The 21,197-nt window shown below is 43.1% G+C and overlaps 1 protein-coding gene across 3 annotated transcripts in view; it reads left to right on the top strand.

Annotated features, from left to right (window-relative positions):
• Positions 1-21,197, top strand: part of TRPM7 (transient receptor potential cation channel subfamily M member 7) — a 123,654-nt gene that overhangs the window by 77,971 nt on the left and 24,486 nt on the right. For 2 of the 3 annotated variants that reach the window (XM_044279601.1, XM_044279603.1), the window contains 8 exons: positions 391-534; positions 3,199-3,327; positions 4,671-4,985; positions 5,068-5,242; positions 6,061-6,187; positions 8,077-8,261; positions 15,810-15,942; positions 17,488-18,191. In XM_044279601.1, coding sequence (XP_044135536.1) covers positions 391-534; positions 3,199-3,327; positions 4,671-4,985; positions 5,068-5,242; positions 6,061-6,187; positions 8,077-8,261; positions 15,810-15,942; positions 17,488-18,191 — 1,912 coding nt within the window. The remainder of the gene's footprint in view (positions 1-390; positions 535-3,198; positions 3,328-4,670; positions 4,986-5,067; positions 5,243-6,060; positions 6,188-8,076; positions 8,262-15,809; positions 15,943-17,487; positions 18,192-21,197) is intronic. The other variant, XM_044279602.1, reaches the window with a different exon arrangement.

Here is a 21,197-nt window from a genome sequence, read left to right as displayed (position 1 = left end):
GGGACCAATTAGGCCATGCACACTCTGCATAGGAGAGCACGCATGCCTTAAGAGAGCAGAGTAGGAACTAACTGGCAGGGAACTGAGTTGGCCCTTGGGACTAGTCTCTGGCAGCTGTACCCGCTGAGCGGGAGCAGAAAGATGCTAGTGGGAGCCACCGGCAACAGTGTTGTTGGAAGGGTGAATATTGCAGCAGCCATGCAGAATTACAGTATGTACTGCTGGCAATACAGTAGCCATGTCGTTTTCGTTTGCAAACAAAATTTTTTTTTTTTCGTGTTTTTTTTATTTTATTTTTTTTTATGTCTTGCATGTTTGATACCAAAGACAAAGGGTGGTTTACATTTTTATTACAATACAGATTTAATGTATAAACTATTTCATCTTCAGAATGTCTTTAAGGAAGTTCAGGCTTTCGACCATACAGATGTGAAGACTGAAATTGAGACTCAAACAAAAACCCGTCGGCTTCCCATTACCCAGAAATTCTATGCATTCTATCATGCGCCAATCGTGAAATTTTGGTTTAACACGGTAAGTATGACTGTTGCTGTAAACTATTATATTTTTGTTGTCAAGATTTTTTACTTCCTAGTATATTTATCATCTCTTTTCATATGCAAACGATGTCCTCTGGCTTGAACGGTTTTGCTGGAAATTTCCGATGCTGCACTCCAGACTACCCCTTTAAATACTTGATATCCTGCTGGCTTCAGGATTTTGCCATGCAAGTTTTAAACCTTTTCAGTATAGCACCCAGACTGATGCTCTGTACGGGTGGCTCCTGGTTCCCATTTTCACATGTGCTCCCACGCTCAGGCTGACTCCAGTAGACATGACGGCTTCACTGTTTTCTTCTTTATTTTCTGAATTAGTGGATTTTTAGTGTTTTTTAGGCTGCTGTCCTCTGGATGCACAACAATGCATTTCTCCGTGGGAATATGAGATTTCCTTTGCACAATCTGGTATTGTCTAAAGGGGCTCTCTGGTCCCTTATGCATCTCGTTACGCTGGATCGGGTTGTTCTGCAGACTAAAGAGTAACTTACTGTGCTGCTAAATAGATGAACTGACCTCTCAGAACTAAAGCGAGCCTTTGACCAAAGTAGGTTGCAGGATACCTTACAAACGGGATAGTACAAATGAGTAAAACCCGTATCGTGGCGATCAGTCCATGTATACACAATGTTGAGGTGCAGAGAAATATTACGGTCTTACTGTGGCCCCTTTATGTTTAGGGAGGGAACACTCTGGAGTATAATGGGGGACATTTATCAATAATGTAATTTGTGCCTAAAAATGCTAACCAAATCAGAAGTGGAGATTTGGTTAGCATTTTTATCAAAAGGCGTGGGTCACCTTTAAAGGATAACTGTCACATTTAGACCCTAATTTCAATTTTCATATATGTAGTTACTAATAACATGATATTCCAGAATCAGTTACTATTAGACTGACTTACCCCATATTTAATAAGATTCAGCCCTCAGCAACCAGCCTGCATAAAACTGCAATTTCACTATTCAGTTAAGATGGCCGCCACTGCCCTCACCCTGAGGCTAATCCCGCCTGCCCTCACTAGCCAGTAACAATAGCCCCCCAAAAGTGTCAGTAACCAGAGCCCTCCCCCCTAAAGGGTTAATCTCCTGCAGCACAAAGGGGTCCTCTTACCACATGTTGCTTTCATTTATACACTGAGCAGATGGCAGATCTCCCTTCCCTGGTCTGCGCTGCTCCAACTCTGCATTGTCCCAGTCTGCTGAGTGAGGGAGCGTCTGCCAAGCACAGGGACAGGGAGAAGTGCACACAGCCCAGGCACTGTTATCAGCTGCTGGAGAGGACCTGGCTCTAATCATTTACTTACAGTCCCTGGCTGTCAGTAATCTGACCCTGCACGCTGCGTGCTCCGTCTATCAACAGATAGACGGACCATGCATAGCAACCCTATTTTAAGCACAGGTAAAAATAGGCAGTACAGGGAACAAAAATGTGGAATTAAGGGGTAATTGAATACACAGTGAAAAGTTGAAATAGGGCCACCAAGGAGATATTAATCGCCACAATCCAATACTCCCCAAAAATATATATGACAGTTATACTTTAAAATGAGACTTTTTTTTAAAATATAAACTTGATTATCTGCCTATTTTTCTCGATTTACAACATTTTACCGCCAATGGCACTAAAATGTGACTTTTTAAAGCAGAAATGCGCCCTTTCAGCCAACCCTACCAGACCGAACTTGCAACTTTTGAAGCATATTTGCAACATTTCTAGTGGTAAATTGCAACTTTTGTCTCAGACTCTGACATTTTTGTTGAATGTCAATTTACTGACAACCCTGTTTAGCTCCTTTATGTAAGATGGAAATAAATGCTTCCTGTATTAACTTACCTGTCCCTTGTTCCCACCACGGGTTTGTTTTTCTTTTCATAAATGTGACTTTTTACACAAAACACCACCACATAAGTGGGCTTAATGGTCTGCCAATTTGATAGCCACGCCCACTTTGACATTTAACTTGTTTCTGGCGTGATGCATTCTTTATGGTGAAAATTCTGGAGAAAACAGTTGATATACAATATTTGGCGCAAATCAAAATGCCATTCTTTTTGGTGCATTTTTCGGCATAATTCTGTTGCAACATGCTTAGTAAATGTCACCCAATGTGTTTTTTCTCTTTATTTCTTTCTCTTTTTTTTTTATTTATTTCTTTTTCTCTTTTTTTTTTATTTTTATTTTTCTCTTATTTCTTTTTCTCCTTTTTTATTTCTTTTTCTCCTTTTTTATTTCTTTTTCTCCTTTTTTATTTCTTTTTCTCCTTTTTTATTTCTTTTTCTCCTTTTTTATTTCTTTTTCTCTTTTTTTTATTTCTTTTTCTCTTTTTCTCTCTTTATCTGTTCTATATTCTAGCACTGTTGTATGCCACTGTGCTTGAGAAAGGCCCAGTTAAACAGGCCTGAAACATTGCATGTAAGAAGTCTTTATTTCACTGAATACTTGTCGGGCTGCCTCATCTTTGGATCTCCAGAATAATTCTGTTTTACCTGTAGTAATGCCTGGCAGGGTTCCTGTACAGTGTACATGGTGCGTGCAGATTACTTCTGATTACAGGGCTGCACCTTTTATTTGCCATTTGAAACCATGTGACATCCTAACAACGTTATTATTAACGGTCATTATTTATTTTCTCTTTCAGCTGTTCTATTTGGCATTTCTCATGCTTTTCACATTTGTGGTTCTTGTTAAGCTGGAGCCATTGCCTTCTGCCCAAGAGTGGATTGTCATTGCCTACATTTTTACCTCGGCGATTGAAAAAATACGAGAGGTTGTGTTTTTTCTTTTTTTTTCTTTTTGTTTTTATGAATGTGTAGTAGGTAGGGACGAGTAAAACATCCGAAGTCGATTTGCATAATACTTTGTTTGAATACTGTACAGAGCGAGCACTCCGTACAGTATTAGAATGTATTGGCTCCTGTGAGCCGGAGTTATTACTTTGCGAAGTCTCGCAAGACTTTGCATAATAAATCAATTTCTACTGTAAAAAAAACATTTCCTCAACTCTGGTTTGGTTCCAAGTGGTGTCTGGAGTTTTTTTACAGTAGAAATCGATTTATGAATTTATTACACGAAGTCTCGCAAGACTTCGCAAAGTAATAACTCACAGGAGCCAATACATTCTAATACTGTACGGAGCGCTCGCTCCGTACAGTTTTCAAACAGAGTATTATGCAAATCGACTTCGGATGTTTCATCCAAATTTGATTCGCTCATTCTTACTAGTAGGGTCCCAAATAAAAAAGCAATCGATTTTGCAAGAAAATACTACTGAAGATTTCCATAGACAATAGAACACATATATAATTTTTGGACTTTTAAACATACTCTCCTGCAGCGCAATCCTTTTTTTCCCAAGAAAATACTACTGTATAAATGTTTAGATACATAAGTTACCAGAAATATCTTGTGAAAATCCAGCTTTTTCGGACACAAAAGGTAAAGGGGTTATCCACAATAGTACGAATACCCCCCACAATGCCCGGACCCTCCCTATAGACAATACTTACCTGGTCCCCAGCACCTGTGTCTCTCCGGATCCCTGCACGGCCATCGCTGCATCTCCCCATCGCCCGGATCAAAACATCTGGCGACAAGAAAAAACGGTCAATAGAAGGCTGCAACCGTGACCACCCTCCCTAGCATCGCGGGTGATGGTAGGGAGGCTGGTAACAGTAACAGCATGCTATTGGCTGCCTCTCTGTTTTCATCCGTGCAGCGGAGAGATGCGGCGGCCGTGCCGGTATGAGAAGAGACGCTGGTGCCGGGGAGCGGGGTAAGTACAACCTCTGTGAGGGGCCTGGGCACATGGGCGGGCATTATAGATCTTGATGATGATTATTTTTATAGTTTAATTACTTGATCCATATATTTACTTGGGGATATATGGTTTACTGTATTTTTTTGTTCACTACCAGTTATAACTCTTCTCGTATACGCAGTATTGTGTTGCTGTGAAGCTTCACATGGTAACTTGCATGTTGAAGAGTCAGTGAACTGGTAAGGTGGCAAACACTTAACAACTGTAATGGCGGTTATATTGGTTGTCATTTAGATTTTCTAGAAACTGCTATATAAACATATTTTGTAACTAAAGAGGTCTTTTTATTGCAGATTTTTATGTCTGAAGCTGGGAAAATTAATCAGAAGATAAAGGTGTGGTTTGGGGACTATTTTAATATCACAGATACAATTGCTATCATTACGTTCTTCGTCGGATGCGGGTTGAGACTTGGAGCTTATAACTATACCTCGGAAACCCCAACAGACAATAACGGAGGAGACGCCAAAGATGCTTTTGATGATCCTGTTTTTCTTGCTGGAAGACTGACATATTGTCTGAATATCATTTTCTGGTATGTCAGATTACTGGATTTTCTGGCTGTCAATCAACAAGCAGGACCATATGTAATGATGATTGGCAAAATGGTACGTCTTTAGTGTGGCACAAGTCAATGGCGTTTCTATGGTTATCATGAAGTTATACTCTGCTCTTTTTTTTTATCAACAGGTTGCGAATATGTTCTACATTGTCGTCATTATGGCCGTCGTACTCTTGAGTTATGGTGTTCCAAGACAGGCAATTCTTTATCCGTATGAAGCACCAAGTTGGACCCTTGCTAGGAATATAGTTTTTCAGCCTTATTGGATGATGTTTGGTGAAGTGTATGCTTATGAAATAGATGGTAAAATATGCTATTTTGTGTATAAGATGTAATTATCCTTATTAGATATTGATGAAGGTTTATAGAAACTAGTGCAGGGAAAAGTGGAGCAACCAAAGTCTAGATCTCGTTATTCCGAGGCTCTTTAAAAAATGAAAGCTGATTGGTTATGATCGGCAGCAGCTCCACTTTTGCACTTATTTTATGTGTTTTTATTTTTTTGTTTTTTTTAAGCCAAGTATAAGAGCAGGAGGCCATTGTCTAAACCTCATCACATTATAACCAATAATTTGTGCGGCTAAGTTATGTCCACTGTCCCCTCACTGTATCAGTGCACAACTGGGCAAAATCGCAAGCTAAAACTCTACAAAAATTCATCAACAACCCAACAAAAAGCTTTAATTGTGGCCATTTTTTAGTCATATGAGGGGATATACCGAGGAAAGTATTTGTCACCTATCAAAAGGATACATCTGATCGCAGCAGATTCAGAGAATGGGCAGTCCCTTTGCCCCTCTCCGAATGGAGCGTTAATGCCCATGTTGGTTCACCACTTTTTTGCTTGTGTGGGAGTGATGTAGATAGCGCTCCATCAGTCCCATAGAAGTGAATGGGACTAACGTGTGCTCTGCCGCTCCAGGAAACTTCAAAGCCTTTAGTTCTCAGGATCTCTGGGGGTCCCAGCAGTCACCCCCCCCCCCCCCACACTTTTCCTAAAGCTGATACAGTGAAATTTTTTTCCATATTATTTATCTGGTATTTACAAAGGGAATACTTTCTATGTGTCTGTAAAGTAGTGGGGGAATATTTATTTATTTATATTTGTTCTTTTTATATAGTTTGTGCCGAAAACTCTGAGGTGAAAGAACTATGTGCTGCTGGAACATGGCTGACTCCTTTTCTTCAAGCTGTCTACCTCTTCATGCAATATATCATTATGGTGAATCTTCTCATAGCATTTTTTAAGTAAGTAATTTGTGCTTATGTATTTAATGCTGAATGCTAATAATATGCTATATAACGACATATCGGGTCTCTCTCCGGTAACATTTTTCAGGAAAAATTGTATTGCCATGGAGCCTAGTGCAACAGCAAAATGTAAAAGTTCATAATTTCACCAAACTGCATATATTTTGAAATCCTGTTGCAATTTAAAGGGGTCTGGTTAGCTGTTTCGACCCATCAACACTGTATTGAAGATAGGCATGTTTAAACTGATCACCCTATGTTAAAGGGATTGTCCAGCTTTTGCTAAGTGATGATGTATCCTCAGGATAAGCCATTACCAGTTGATTGGTGGCTCTGTGACGCTCTGCACCCCTGCGGATTGGATGCAGACCAAAACCAAGGTCATTTGCATGACCCATAAGTTATAGTCCGCGGTAGCAGAATCCAGAACGGAATTTTTAGATAACCCGAATGTTGTACGCCGAACTTGAAACACAAGTTGTCATCCCTAGTAATGACTGAACAAATATTATTTAGATAAAATCTTTGGTCCTGATTTATCATGCCTTCAATTCCAGAATTTCTGAATTCAAAAAGTTGCAAAATGGGGCTTTTGCAACCTTTTTTGGGCTGATTTGCATAAAAATATTGTGACTTTTTGCATTTTTACACCACTCACTCCAGTTTAGACATGGGGGTGGGAAAGTGGGTGTGGTTAGGTATGTTAATGAGTTTCAAAAGGGAACCAGTCATCAACTTTATGCTGCCCATACTAACGACAGAATAGTAGACAGGTAAGTTGATTTCAGCGGTCTGATTTTTAAAAGTAAGTGGTTGCCGAAAATAAACATCACAATCCTTGCAGACTGGGCCTGGAAGAGAGTCCTGGCCCCCTGAGAAGAGTCCTGGTTATTCATGACTTCCTGCTCTCCTGCTGATGGCTGACAGTCTTCTACCTAGTTTTCTCCATTTCTCTCTAGGAGAGAACTGCCAATCATCAGCAGATGGGTGAGAGAGCAGGAGACTAGGAATAACCAGGACTCTTCTCAGGTAGATTTGACTATTTTCCAGGCCTGGGCTGTAATGATTATGATGATGCTGGTTTTCGGCAACCACTTTTACCTCATGAGTGACACACCGCTGAGATCAGCATTTCTGTCACTAATTTATGCTGCTCTCAGTCAGGTCAGCATAAAGTTGATGACAGGTTCCCTTTAAAAATTTGCCGCAAAAAAGTCTCAATCTCACATCAGTAGGAGGGTGGAGTAGGAAAACTGCTGCAGCTTTTCTAGACAAGTGTTAGGTTTAAGGATGAGACTAATTTATCAAACATTCAAACATGGGACATTTGATAAATGTTGCATAAAGTACGCCAATGCAGACTCAAGCAAAACTGACTTCAGATATTCCCCCTATAGAATTGAAGGACTGTCTTTTTTTATTTATTTTTTATATTTTTTTATTATTATTTAAAGGGAGTCTGTCACCAGATTGTGACCTTATAGACCGCTTACATAGCGCTCTAGCATAGCAGTCTATGATTCTAATGGTACCTTTGATGTGTGCTTCTGAAGTTCCCCTAAGGCAAAAACTGACTTTTATTCAAGGGATCGCAAGTGCCCAGGGCGGGGTTCATCTTGTTGGAGCCCAGGCTTTTCTGCCTCTTTTCGCCATATCCCCGCCCCAGCCTCTTCCTCTGCCCGCCCCGCTCTTCCTTTGCGTCCTCCTTCTCTGCAGCCGAATCCCGCGCCTGCGCTATCCATTGCTTGGCCGGGGCATGCGCACTGCGTTTAAACCATGCCTGTCTACGTGTTCGCATAATATATAGGTAATTTTGTCATGATACTTTGACTTTCGCAAGAAATAATGTGGTCTGCTTTTTCTGTGTGTTCTTCATTTTATTTTAGCAATGTGTACTTCCAAGTGAAGTCCATTTCAAACATAGTGTGGAAGTACCAGCGCTACCATTTCATTATGGCTTATCATGAGAGGCCTTTCTTACCACCACCTTTGGTTATATTCAGCCATTTGTCTTCCCTCTTCTGCTTTGTTTGCAAACGAAGAACAAAAGACAAGTACTCACATGGACCAAGTAAGTGTGTTGTGTGTTTTTTTTTTTTTTTTGTTTTTTTTTATGTACTTTTATCATACTTTTGCTTGAATCGATACAGTGGGCCTGGCTAAATCTAAGCCTGGTCTTCAAGTTAGATTTAAAAGACAGGAGCCAACAACGCGCTGTAGAGTCTCCTCCACAAATCCTAGTTCAGTGGTCCTCCACTCATTGGGCCCCTAGGACTGGAGGTGAGGAACATTACCCAAGTGGATAAATGATTTCTGAATATTAAAAAATAAATTTAAATAAAATAAAAACATAGGTCAGCAATATAAAAATCCTGGAAAACCTGCTTTAGGCCACTTTCACTGCACTCCAGTTTAAAAATATGCATTTATTTTTAATGGTCAGAAAAAAGTATTCTCATCAATTCGTTTTCCATAATGTGTTGTTTATATCCAGGAGTAGAAAGAGTATATTAGCCACATTGTGTTCCCGAGAGTTTCGGTCTGTTATTAGACCTGTTAAGGAGACCCCCAATCGGGGCTAATTACGTTGCTCTAATGCTCCAAATTGTTCTGATCCTAGTATTTTACATGCATGGAAGAACCCACACTGACACCAGGCAAGGGTCAAAGCAGTTTCCTCTTTATTCAAGGCAGTGTATAAGGACATCAGAAGGGGCATCCCCCCTGAGGCTCGTTGCATTGTTTCATTAGCGAGAATACAATAATAAGAAAAGATCTAACACTTGGCATATGCGCATTGTGCATTGTTTTACTAACTCTGGTATGCAAACTATGTAAACATCTAAGTCCAAGTGCCATATTGTAATGGCTTCACTCTAACAGCATTACAGCATACACCATATATGACACATCAGGGAAGAGGGTCCTCTTGGAACTTGTGAATAAGGCTTTAGCTGAGAGCTGGAGGATCTTGAGGGCCATCTTACTTGGTCAAGAATGATGACCACATCTCTATCAGTCCCCCCTTTGAAGCCATTTCAATTGGCCTAACGCTGTCCCTAATCGAAGTAGGTTCTACAATCTGTTCCATTGTACCTGTTGGTTGTTTCACCACTTTGGAGACAACCTATCCCTATTGGATAGACTCCCTCGTAATGGACTTATACAATAGGAAGTCAGATTCTCACCTATCCCTAATGATCAAAAAAATTTTAGTTTACTACTTTTCCATCATCCTCCCATCTTCTGGACAAATCATCCTATCACTCCCAATACTGTGCCTCTGTGCTCCCCAATGCTATTCTACAGAATCAGATAATACCCCTGATAATACTAGTACTAATACAAGTGTCCCCATACATGCCCTCCCAAATCATGTGCCAGTATCAAGTGCCTCTTCCCTCTCCCCCCCCCCCCCTCCCCCACCCCCACCCCTCTTCATGTGCCAGTGTCAAGTGTGGAGTGCCATCTCCCCCATAAGTCCCTTTCCTCCTTCCCCACCTGGTTCTGTGAGGTCTTAAAGGGAACCTGTCATCCACTTTATGCTGACCTCACTGAGGGAAGCATGCATTAGTGACAGAAATGACAATTTTAGCTGAGAACCATCATAATAATCATTGCAGCACAGGCCCGGAAAAGAGTCAAATCTACTTAAGAGTCATAGTAAGTCATAATCTCCTGCATTTCCCGCCCACCTGCGGGGACAGCAGGCGAAAACTAGGTAGAAGACTGTCAATCATCAGCGAGAGCAGGAATTCATGAATAACCATGACTCTTCTCAGGTGGCCGGGACTCTCTTCCAGGCCTAGTCTGCAATGATTGTGATGTTGGTTCTCGGCAACCACTTTTTACTTATAAATGACAGACCTCTGAAATCAACTCTCCTGTCTCTACTTTATACTGCCGTTAGCATGGGCAGCATACAGTTGATGACAGGCTCCCTTTAAAGAGGACCTTTCATCAATATAATTTTATTTAAATGACCCCCCTACCTAATAGTCCGGCATCCACTGATGTTCCCCCTTTTTTTTTTTTTTCAAATCGACCCCCAAATCTTGAAATAACAGCCTTTTTCTTCTGCTGCAGCGTCTGTCAATCAGACGCTTTTTTGTAGGGGGCGTTGCTCAAGTCTTTTCTTTGCTATTCTCCTTGGCTGAGAGCGCAGCCAATCGCAGCGCTCTCTCTCAGCCAGGGAGAAGGAGCTCAAGTTCTCGCGAGAATCGCGAGAACTTGAGCTTCCTAACATCCGGGTTCCAGCGCCATCTTGGATTCCCCTGACGAGGATCGCGGCGGGTGAGGAAGCAGCGCAACGAGCGGCAGGGTAAGTATTAGAATATACCCCTTATGTCTAGGGGTATATTCTAATACTTACCCTGCCGCTCGTTGCGCTGCTTCCTCACCCGCCGCGATCCTCGTCAGGGGAATCCAAGATGGCGCTGGAACCCGGATGTTAGGAAGCTCAAGTTCTCGCGATTCTCGCGAGAACTTGAGCTCCTTCTCCCTGGCTGAGAGAGAGCGCTGCGATTGGCTGCGCTCTCAGCCAAGGAGAATAGCAAAGAAAAGACTTGAGCAACGCCCCCTACAAAAAAGCGTCTGATTGACAGACGCTGCAGCAGAAGAAAAAGGCTGTTATTTCAAGATTCGGGGGTCGATTTGAAAAAAAAAAAAAGGGGGGAACATCAGTGGATGCCGGACTATTAGGTAGGGGGGTCATTTAAATAAAATTATATTGATGAAAGGTCCTCTTTAAGAACTTCCAAGAAGACAGGAGGAGTTATTTCAGGACCTGAGCTGTGTCCACTAAGGCTACTTTCACACTAGCGTTCGGGCGGATCCGTTCTGAACGGATCCGCTCATATTAATGCAGACGGAGGCTCCGTTCAGTACGGATCCGTCTGCATTAATAACTTTAAAAAAATTCGCAAGTGCGCAAGTAGCCTGCGCGGATCCGTTCAGACTTTCAATGTAAAGTCAATGGGGGACGGATCCGCTTGAAGATTGAGCCATATGGTGACATCTTCAAGCGGATCCGTTCCCATTGACTTACATTGTAAGTCTGAACGGATCCGCACGCCTCCGCACGGCCAGGCGGACACCCGAACGCTGCAAGCAGCGTTCAGCTGTCCGCCTGTCCGTGCGGAGGCAAGCGGAGCGGAGGCTGAACGCCGCCAGACTGATGCAGTCTGAGCGGATCCGCCTCCATTCAGACTGCATCAGGGCTGGACGGCTGCGTTCGGGTCCGCTCGTGAGCTCCTTCAAACGGAGCTCACGAACGGAAACCCGAACGCTAGTGTGAAAGCAGCCTAAGGCAGGGGTCTGCCTAGGCAATTTGGCAGCCATTGTTGCCTCCTGATCTGCCTCGGCTTTTCCCTTTGCCTCCTCGGAGTCTGTTTTACAGTGACCTTTTTTTATTACCGCCACTCAAGTTGGCAACATTAGGGCTTCCATAAGAGACCTTACTGCTTCCCCATTTTAATAGGTTTACCTGAAACGGTCAGGAAGTCTCTGGCTTCCAAATGGGCCTATAGTAATGGGCTATACTGGGAATCAGCGTAAATGTTGGCTGCTTTTCAATCTGCATACAGTACAGACCAAAAGTTTGGACACACCTTCTCATTCAAAAAGTTTTTTCTTTATTCTCATGACTATGAAAATTGTAGATTCACACTGAAGGCATCAAAACTATGAATTAACACATGTGGAATTATATACTTATCAGAAAAGTATGAAACAACTGAAACTATGTCATATTCTAGGTTCTTCAAAGTAGCCACCTTTTGCTTTGATTACTGCTTTGCACACTCTTGGCATTCTCTTGATGAGCTTCAAGAGGTAGTCACCTGAAATGGTCTTCCAACAGTCTGGAAGGAGTTCCCGGAGATGCTTGGCACTTGTTGGCCCTTTTGCCTTCACTCTGCGGTCCAGGTCACCCCAAACCATCTCGATTGGGTTCAGGTCCGGTGACTGTGGAGGCCAGGTCATCTGGCGCAGCACCCCATCACTCTCCTTCATGGTCAAATAGCTCCTACACAGCCTGGAGGTGTGTTTGGGGGTCATTGTCCTGTTGAAAAATAAATGATGGTCCAATTAAACGCAAACCGGATGGAATAGCATGCCGCTGCAAGATGCTGTGGTAGCCATGCTGGTTCAGTATGCCTTCAATTTTGAATAAATCCCCAACAGTGTCACCCCCCCCCCCCCCCCACCATCACACCTCCTCCTCCATGCTTCACGGTGGGAACCAGGCATGTAGAGTCCATCCGTTCACCTTTTCTGCGTCACACAAAGACACGGTGGTTTGAACCAAAGATCTCAAATTTGGACTCATCAGACCAAAGCACAGATCTCCACTGGTCCAATGTCCATTCCTTGTGTTCTTTAGCCCAAACAAGTCTCTTCTGCTTGTTGCCTGTCCTTAGCAGTGGTTTCCTAGCAGATATTCTACCATGAAGGCCTGATTCACACAGTCTCCTCTTAGCAGTTGTTCTAGAGATGTGTCTGCTGCTAGAACTCTGTGTGGCATTGACCTGGTCTCTAATCTGAGCTGCTGTTAACCGCAGCAGAGGTGACTCTTGGTCTTCCTTTCCTGGGGCGGTCCGCATGTGAGCCAGTTTCTTTGTAGCGCTTGATGGTTTTTGTGACTGCACTTGTGAAACTTTCAAAGTTTTCCCAATTTTTCGGACTGACTGACCTTCATTTCTTAAAGTAATGATGGCCACTTGTTTTTCTTTACTTAGCTGCTTTTTTTTCTTGCCATAATACAAATTCTAACAGTCTATTCAGTAGGACTATCAGCTGTGTATCCACCTGACTTCTCCACAACGCAACTGATGGTCCCAACCCCATTTATAAGGCAAGAAATCCCCCTTATTAAACCTGACAGGGCATACCTGTGAAGTGAAAACCATTTCAGGTGACTACCTCTTGAAGCTCATCAAGAGAATGCCAAGAGTGTGCAAAGCAGTAATCAAAGCAAAAGGTGGCTACTTTAAAGAACCTAGAATATTACATATTTTCAGTTGTTTCACACTTTTTTGTTATGTATATAATTCCACATGTATATGCAAGCCATCTCCAGAGCCCTTAGCTCTGCTTTTTGGGCAGACATGTGTGGTGGTAAGCATTATGCTTTTTTAGTGTCATGTTTGGTCACCACTGCCCAACCTGTGTAGTACCTGCCATCCTGGCCATACCTCGATCCATCCACAAAGAGCACATGATCTGGATAATCTAATGACTGATTTACCACCCGTCTCTCGTGACCTAATCTGCAAGAAGTCATGATGAGCCTCTTCCTCTGGATCTGGAAGAGGAAGAGTTTTTTTTTTTTTTTTTTTTTTTTTTTTTTTTAAATGCCCTAACTCTTCCCTCTCCCCTTGCTCCAGAGGCAACAGGTTGGCCGGATTCAACATATTACACCTTTTGGACAGTAAAATTGTTAGGCAACAAAATAGAACACTGCATTCCCACATAGCGAGCAACAAAAAGATTTTTGGGTTGTACTTTCATAAGGAACAAGTACTGTCACTTTTGTGGTTCAGGACTATCTGAGCTTTGGTTATACAACTGCTACAGCTCTGATGCTGAAAGGGGCACCTCTGGCCACCGGGTCAAGTCTGGCTGAATAATATGCCACAGAGCGTTGTTGTTGGCCATGCAGTTGGGTGAGGACAGCTAAAGCATGGCCATTTAGTTCTATACAATACAATCTAAATGTACTAATCTGATAGGCCTGGTGCGGTGGAACACAAAATTGCCAGGTTTAGGGCATAAAGAGATCTACCACCTCATTTATAAAGTGTAAGGGACTGAAAGATAGATGCTGCATCAAACTTGCTTATCCAAGGTCTGCAATAAGGAACAAGGCCCCAAAGTGTCCTCAGTGCATTCATTTTTCTGGGCAAAGGGGTGTCCACGCTCACAGAACAGGCAGAGGTCTGGCTCTGAGTAGTGAGGCAAGTGTATAGAAGAGGAGGTGTAGAGAGTCGGGTTATGAATGTTATCATGATGATGTTAAACCGCCTCCCCAACAGAGAAAGGAAAAAGTCTGCCACCCTATAATGGTCCTGGGGGATGGACCTGCAGAGTCTGCGGGAACCATAACCCAGATTGGAGAGAGTGTTGTGCTGTGTGTGGTACGCCTCGTCCACACCACACAAAAGGATTGTATTCTTTGTTGACAGTGCCCTGATCACTGTCCCCACGGACACCCACGTTGTTGGGGATGGCTGGCCAAGATTAGGAAACGGGCAATCCAGTATCGGCTGTGCCCTTAAACATTTTAGCAGATTCAAGTCCAGCCCCAATGATATCCCTCACTCTGGGTGATAAAGAAGTAGTCCCGTTTTTGCTTGATACTGGAGCAACAAAGACAGTTGTGCACAGCAAATATGTCCTCCCCTGACTCAAGCCTCATGCAGACATCCGTGGAACACGGTCCGTGAGATACCAGACTGGCATTGCAGAAGCGCACGGCGTGATTGGTTGCTATGACGCTGTGCACTCCTGCAATGCTAGTCCAGTATCTCGCTGACCGTGTTCCATGGACGTCTGCATGAGGCTTTAAAGGGACACTGACAGGCCCAATTAGCATATTTAGTTATATATATGTCAGTACAGGTCTTATAAAGTCTATTAAAATCATCTAAGTATCCCCTCTGTCCACCTTTTATAAATACCGAAATATAAAGTTATATAACCTGCTTGTCCGGTCACCAATCTGCCCAAGGGGCGGCGTTTCATCTGAAAATGCGCCCAGCCAGCCGCTCCCAACTGCCGTTCTGAAGCCCCGCCCAGCTCATCAATATTCACTTCGCTGGGCGGCGGCTACAACTCTCCACGGTCACGATCCTGCGCATGGGCACCTATCATTAACCCCTTTTGAGATGTGAGTGAGCAGCGCTCTGAAGCGCTGCTATGAACAGTGCCTGGCGCATGCGTATGAGGCAGAGACTGCAGCGGCCTCGAGGACGCAGGCAGGGTGTGTACGCAGGCGCGATCTAACCATGGCGGGGCGCAGGCGCAGAAGATTAGACATGAACGATGCCAGGGGGATTCGATTGCCCATGCGCAGGATCGTGACCGTGGAGAGTTGTAGCTGCCGCCCAGCGAAGTGAATATTGATGAGCTGGGCGGGGCTTCAGAACGGCAGTTGGGAGCGGCTGGCTGGGCGCATTTTGTGATAAAACGCGGCCCCTTGGGCAGATTGGTGACCGGACAAGCAGGTTATAAAACTTTATATTTCCGTATTTATAAGGTGGACAGGGGGGATACTTAGATGATTTTAATAGACTTTATAAGACCTGTACTGACATATATATAACTAAATATGCTAATTGGGCCTGTCAGTGTCCCTTTAATCTCCAAGAAGCACAGTACTCAAACGAATACTTTATGGCGTGAGCGCTCCATACAGTATTTGAATGTATGAGCCACTTGGAACCGAACCAGAGTACAGGAAAATATTTTTTACAGTAGAAATTGATTTTCAGAAAGTTTAAAACCTCGTGTATTTTGCTCCATGAAGTAACTTTTGGCAGGCCCATGTTACTTAAAGCTATTTTTTATGTACTTCATGGATGTTTCAGTTTAAATTTATATATATTTTTTTTTTTTATAGAATTATTTTTAACGGAAGAAGACCAGAAGAAGCTTCATGATTTTGAGGAACTTTGTGTTGAAATTTATTTTAATGAAAAAGATGATAAATTTCACTTGGGAAGTGAAGAGAGAATTCGTGTTACATCTGAAAGGTACACATTATAGTTGATCATATTGTGTTACATACATTTCCTTACTCATTACAGTTGGGTTGTATACTTCATCTTTTTTGGTGGCTGGCTTGTATGTATCTTGTTTTTTTTGTGTTGAGGATTTTTTAGCACTTTTAAGTTTTGTCCATGTTTAGATTGTGATTGAAGCAGATCTCCAAACTTCACCACTGTATGACATTTTTCAGTATTTCAGTTTGTGGTTTTCTCTCCATTTAAGGGGGTTATCGCACACATTTAAAAAAAAAAAAAAGTTTCAACTTACCTGCTTAGGGTGTATTCGCACAACCATATGTATTTTCCAGTCTGCAAAACATGGATCTGTAAAAAAAAAAAAAAAAATTATAAATATGGTGACATCCATGTTCACATGAGACAGCCAGGCACCTGCATCTCTTGAGATGCATTGTAATTGGCTCTTGTTAACCCCTTCCTCCCCCACATAGAAAATAGTCCCTCACCGATAGGCCATCGTATGTAATGCCTCTACAATTTCCTTCTCGAATGTCTAGAGAGAAATATACCATATCTATTTAGTTCTATGAATTTAGAAGTAGGGATGAATGAATGAAAGGTGTCTGGACTGCATCACCTGCTTCTTTATAAAGATCACTAGGCCAGCACTGAGAGGAGAGAAAGGGAAGATACTGAGTATGTCAGTCCACCTCTGAATGCATGAAAAGGTGGAGCAGATGGATAAACAGCAGGTGGCGCTACCGGAGAGTAAACTGTAATGTACTTAAAAATGCACAACATATGAATGTATATTGCAATAATACTTCAAAATGCCCCATTCATTGCTTAGTAATACTTTTCAGTAATACTTTACTTTAACACCTTTAAACTAAGCATACATTTGTAAATGTGTTTTGTTTTTGTTTTTTTTTTTTTTTTTTTTGTTTTTTTTTTTTTTTTTTTTGTACTGCTTGTATTTCTATGATGTCTGTAGAACCAGAGACACAAACCTTTAAAATCAGAATTTGTTTTGTGAACAAAGCAGTGTATTGTAAGGGCAATAAGATAACTGTTACACATCGAACAGAATTTTGTACAAGCAACTCTGGAAGCAGCTATGTAAAGTGTTTACTAAGTTACACTACTTTTAATTTTTATTTATGTGCCTCAAAAGTACTATGCTGGATAGCACTTGAATGTGCAACAGTGTTTACAGTGGATTCTAATATACAGGAATAATATAGGTTTAACAAAGGCAAAGTGAATAAAAAGTCAAGCCAAATGGGACAGCTTTCTCTGGCTTTAAAGGGGGTATTCCAATACAAAAAAACTATGGCCATTAAAGGGCTAAAAAAATAAAAAATAAATTAAATGCGCTTAAACTCACCTCGCTGATCCTCCACCACTGCCGTCCCAATGGTTCCGGTCTCCCTTTCCGGTCTGTGCTCCACTTCTTGCTGATGTCCCTACACAGCAGGAAATTACTTGGTAAATGATTTTATTAATGTATTAATTCTGACGCTAGTTTATATGCAGTTCTCCACGTCTAAATTAGTGTTTTTGAATTTCTAGGGTTGAACAGATGTCTATACAAATCAAAGAGGTTGGAGATCGAGTGAACTACATCAAGCGGTCTTTACACTCTTTGGATTCACAGATTGGACACTTGCAAGACCTGTCTGCTCTTACTGTAGATACTTTGAAAACACTTACTGCACAAAAAGCATCTGAGGCCAGCAAGGTTCATAATGAAATCACCCGTGAACTGAGCATTTCAAAGCACTTAGGACAGAATCTGGTTGATGATGGCCCTCTACGTTCCTCCATGAGGAAAAAGCATAGTGTTAATAATTTCTTTGGCTCATCATTTCCACAAGGAAGTCCCGAGGCCAACAGTAACTATCTTTTCAACGTTTCTTTGAGAGATGAAAGAAATACTGTAGGAAAAAAGGTGGGTGACTATTTTCCACCTCAGAGAGAAAAACTAAATATTCCAGATGCTGGTCCATCTGGAGGTGCCTTAGTTTCTACTGCTGATTGTCCTACAGAACTGCCAAACCGTGCACAAGGACCTGTATCGCTCACTGAAAATCTGAATCCTGGTATTTCCACCAGTAGCATGCCAAGCAGTACTTCGCCTTCTGCTACCTTTTTTGTAAGCACGCCGAACCAGCCATGCTTAAAAAATCAAATGGAAATCGCATCAAAGCTGGAAATATCCCTTCAACCAAGATCCTCAAAAGTAGAGAACACTGTGGAATTTGGTGCGTTTGTTGGTATGTATAATACCAAATTTATCATTTACTAATTAGTAATTTTAATTGTTTATACTTGCCATTATCATTTAGCAGTAAAGATGTATGGTTTTCAGCACGCCTGAAGCTTTTGTTCCCAGGGAGATAAGATGCAGCCGGAGAACCCCTTTTCATGAATTGAGTGAAAAGGAAACAAAAACGTCAATCTTGGCTTCCTCTCCATCTTGCTTACTCCAGGTCATACCTGTTAAGGTTGATCTGTCTTTGTGCCATATACTTTACAGTCCAGAAACTGTGTAAAAAAAACAAGTGGCCCCATGTTGTAGACGGGTCCAAATTTATAGAAGGCAGGGCCTACAGCATTTGTCTGGCAGCATTTTGCTTCGCTCTCCCCATTCAGAACACTTGTGTTCATCTGTACGTGTTTTGGGGTGTAGGGAGAGACATCTGTTGGCCAACTGCTCAGCTATCTCATATTTGGCTACAGGCGGACTGGCCATCGACCCTACAGGGAAATTTCCCAGGGGACAGCATACGACCTCCTCTTGGATGCCAGCCAGGTACATAAAGATCTGATGCTTTCAGTATTAATTAATGTAGGGACATCGGGCACTTATGCCCCCTGGCCAGCTGTTGCAAGTGCCTTCAACTGTATTGCTGTCCTTAGGACGATAAGGTTTCATACTATGGAGCGGGCAGCAGTATTTTGGGCTACACTCTATTTGGTTTTGCAAAGGTAGTATTTTGTGCTGCATTGTGTTATTTGGTTCTGCTGGAGCGGTGTTTTGTGCCCACCTACTTCTGTTTTCCCTGGCTACATGTGTTGGCCCTGCCTTCTATGAATTTGGACCCGCCTACAACATTTTTTTTTTTTTTTTTTTTTTTAACAGTTTCTGGACTGTAAAGTATATGGCACAAAGACAGATCAACCTTAACAGGTATAACCTGGAGAAAGCAAGATGTACAGGTGGAGAGGAAGGCAAGATTGACGTTTTAGTTTCCTTCTCACTCAATTCCTGAAAAGGGGTTCTCCGCTTTTGGCTATATTGATGACCTATCTTAGGTCATCAGTATCACATTACAGCTCCTGATCATTTGAATAGAAGGGAGCCATCCCATTGAAGTGAGTGGCAGGGGCGTACCTAGAGCATTTGGCACCCGGGGCGAACCCTTTGTTTGGCACCCCCCCCCCCCCCCCCAAGAAAGTTAAGAAAACATGCACAAACTTTTTTCAATGTTTTCAATAATATTTATTACAAAACATTCAGACATCCGCATGTGTTTTGCGGATCCGATCCGTAAAAATCATACGGACGTCTGAATGGAGCCTTACAGGGGGGTGATCAATGACGGAGGTGATCAGGGAGTCTATATGGGTGATCACCCCTCTGTCATTGATCACCCCCCTGTAAGGCTCCATTCAGACATCCGCATGTGTTTTGCGGATCCGATCCATGTATCAGTGGATCCGTAAAAATCATACGGACCTCTGAATGGAGCCTTACAGGGGGGTGATCAATGACACGGGGGTGATCAGGGAGTCTATATGGGGTGATCAGGGGTGATCAGTGGTTCATAAGGGGCATCTCCTCTCCTACATAGCGCAACATACCTCTTACATCCAGTGATGTCACCTTTGATGTAGACGTTCTCTTTCCTCATCTCCATTCAGACCAGACCGCCATGATGATTTTTCTGCCATCTCCCGTCTCTGCAGAGATTGAGAAACAGACATTAGTTTCCTGCCACCCCCAATACTATACTGCAGAAACAGTCCCCCTGGGAATACTACTATAGTGCCCTAGTAATCATGTTCCTCATAGCCCCCAGTAGTAGTAAAGCTCCCCATAATACCCCCTAGTAGTACTAATTTTCCCTATAATATGACAGTACATGAAATACCCCCGCTTAGTGCCCGCAGTTGAGCTAATGTCCCCATAATGTATGCCAGTATAAAATACCCCTATATAGTGCCCCAGTAAATGCCCTCATACTGCTCCTCTCCCCCTTCCCCATAGTGTCCCCCATAATATGCCAGTAAAAAAATGCCCCTTAGTGCCCCCAGCAGATGCCCCTATAGTGCTCCTCCCCCACAATGTGCCAGTAAAAAAATGCCCCTTCTTAGTGCCACCATATGCCTCAATAGTGCTCCACTCGCCCATAGTGCCGCTCTCCCCTATAGTGCCTCCCATAATGTGCCAGTAAAAAATGCCCCCTTAGTGCCACCAAATGCCAGTGCCCCCCATAATGTTCCAATACAAAAGACCACTTTAGAGCCCCCACTTCCCCATAGTGCCCCCAAATAATGCCCCTATAGTAACACCAGATGCCCCATAGTGCTGCTCTCCCCTATAGTGCCCCCCAGAATGTGCCAATAATTAAAAAAAAGCCCACAGATACCCCCATAGTGCTCCTCTCCCCCATGGTGCCCCCCCCCCATAATGTGCCAGTAAGAAATGCCCCCATAGTGCCAGCTCCCCCCCCATAGTGCCAGCTCCCCCTATAGTGCCAGCTGTCCCTATAGTTCCCCCATAGTGCCAGCTCCCCCCCCCCCCCCCCATAGTGCCAGATCTCCCCCCATAGTGCCAGATCTCCCCTTATAGTGCCCCCCCATAGTGCTAGTTCCCCCATAGTGCCCCTCCATAGTGCTAGTCCCCCCCCCCCAAAAGAGGGGAAAAAAACCAAAAACTAATACTTACCTCCATCAGCTCAGCAGCGATGCAAGCCTTTTCCGGCCTGTGTCCCTGCTGTGTGCTGCCGGGCTCAGGCGTCGCGATGATAATGACATGACATCATCGCGCTGCCTGAGCCGGCCTCTGATAGGCTGCAGGCATTAGTGCCTGCGGCCTATCAGAAGAACAGGGGAGGGACACGCCTCTCCCTCCCCTGCCCCGCAGCACACAGCACGGCCGCAATTACATCCAGGGCCGCGCCGCCTGTGGCGATCGGCGGTGCGGCCCTGAAGAATAAAAATTATAATTTTTTTTTTAAAGACAGGCGGCCTGGCACCCCCCTTGTGAGTGGCAC

This window comes from Bufo gargarizans, chromosome 2 (assembly GCF_014858855.1).
Source record: "Bufo gargarizans isolate SCDJY-AF-19 chromosome 2, ASM1485885v1, whole genome shotgun sequence".
NCBI classification, from domain to species: Eukaryota; Metazoa; Chordata; class Amphibia; order Anura; family Bufonidae; genus Bufo; species Bufo gargarizans.
The sequence above is the reverse complement of the archived record's forward strand: the minus strand, read 5'-3'. Positions and strand labels throughout refer to the sequence as shown.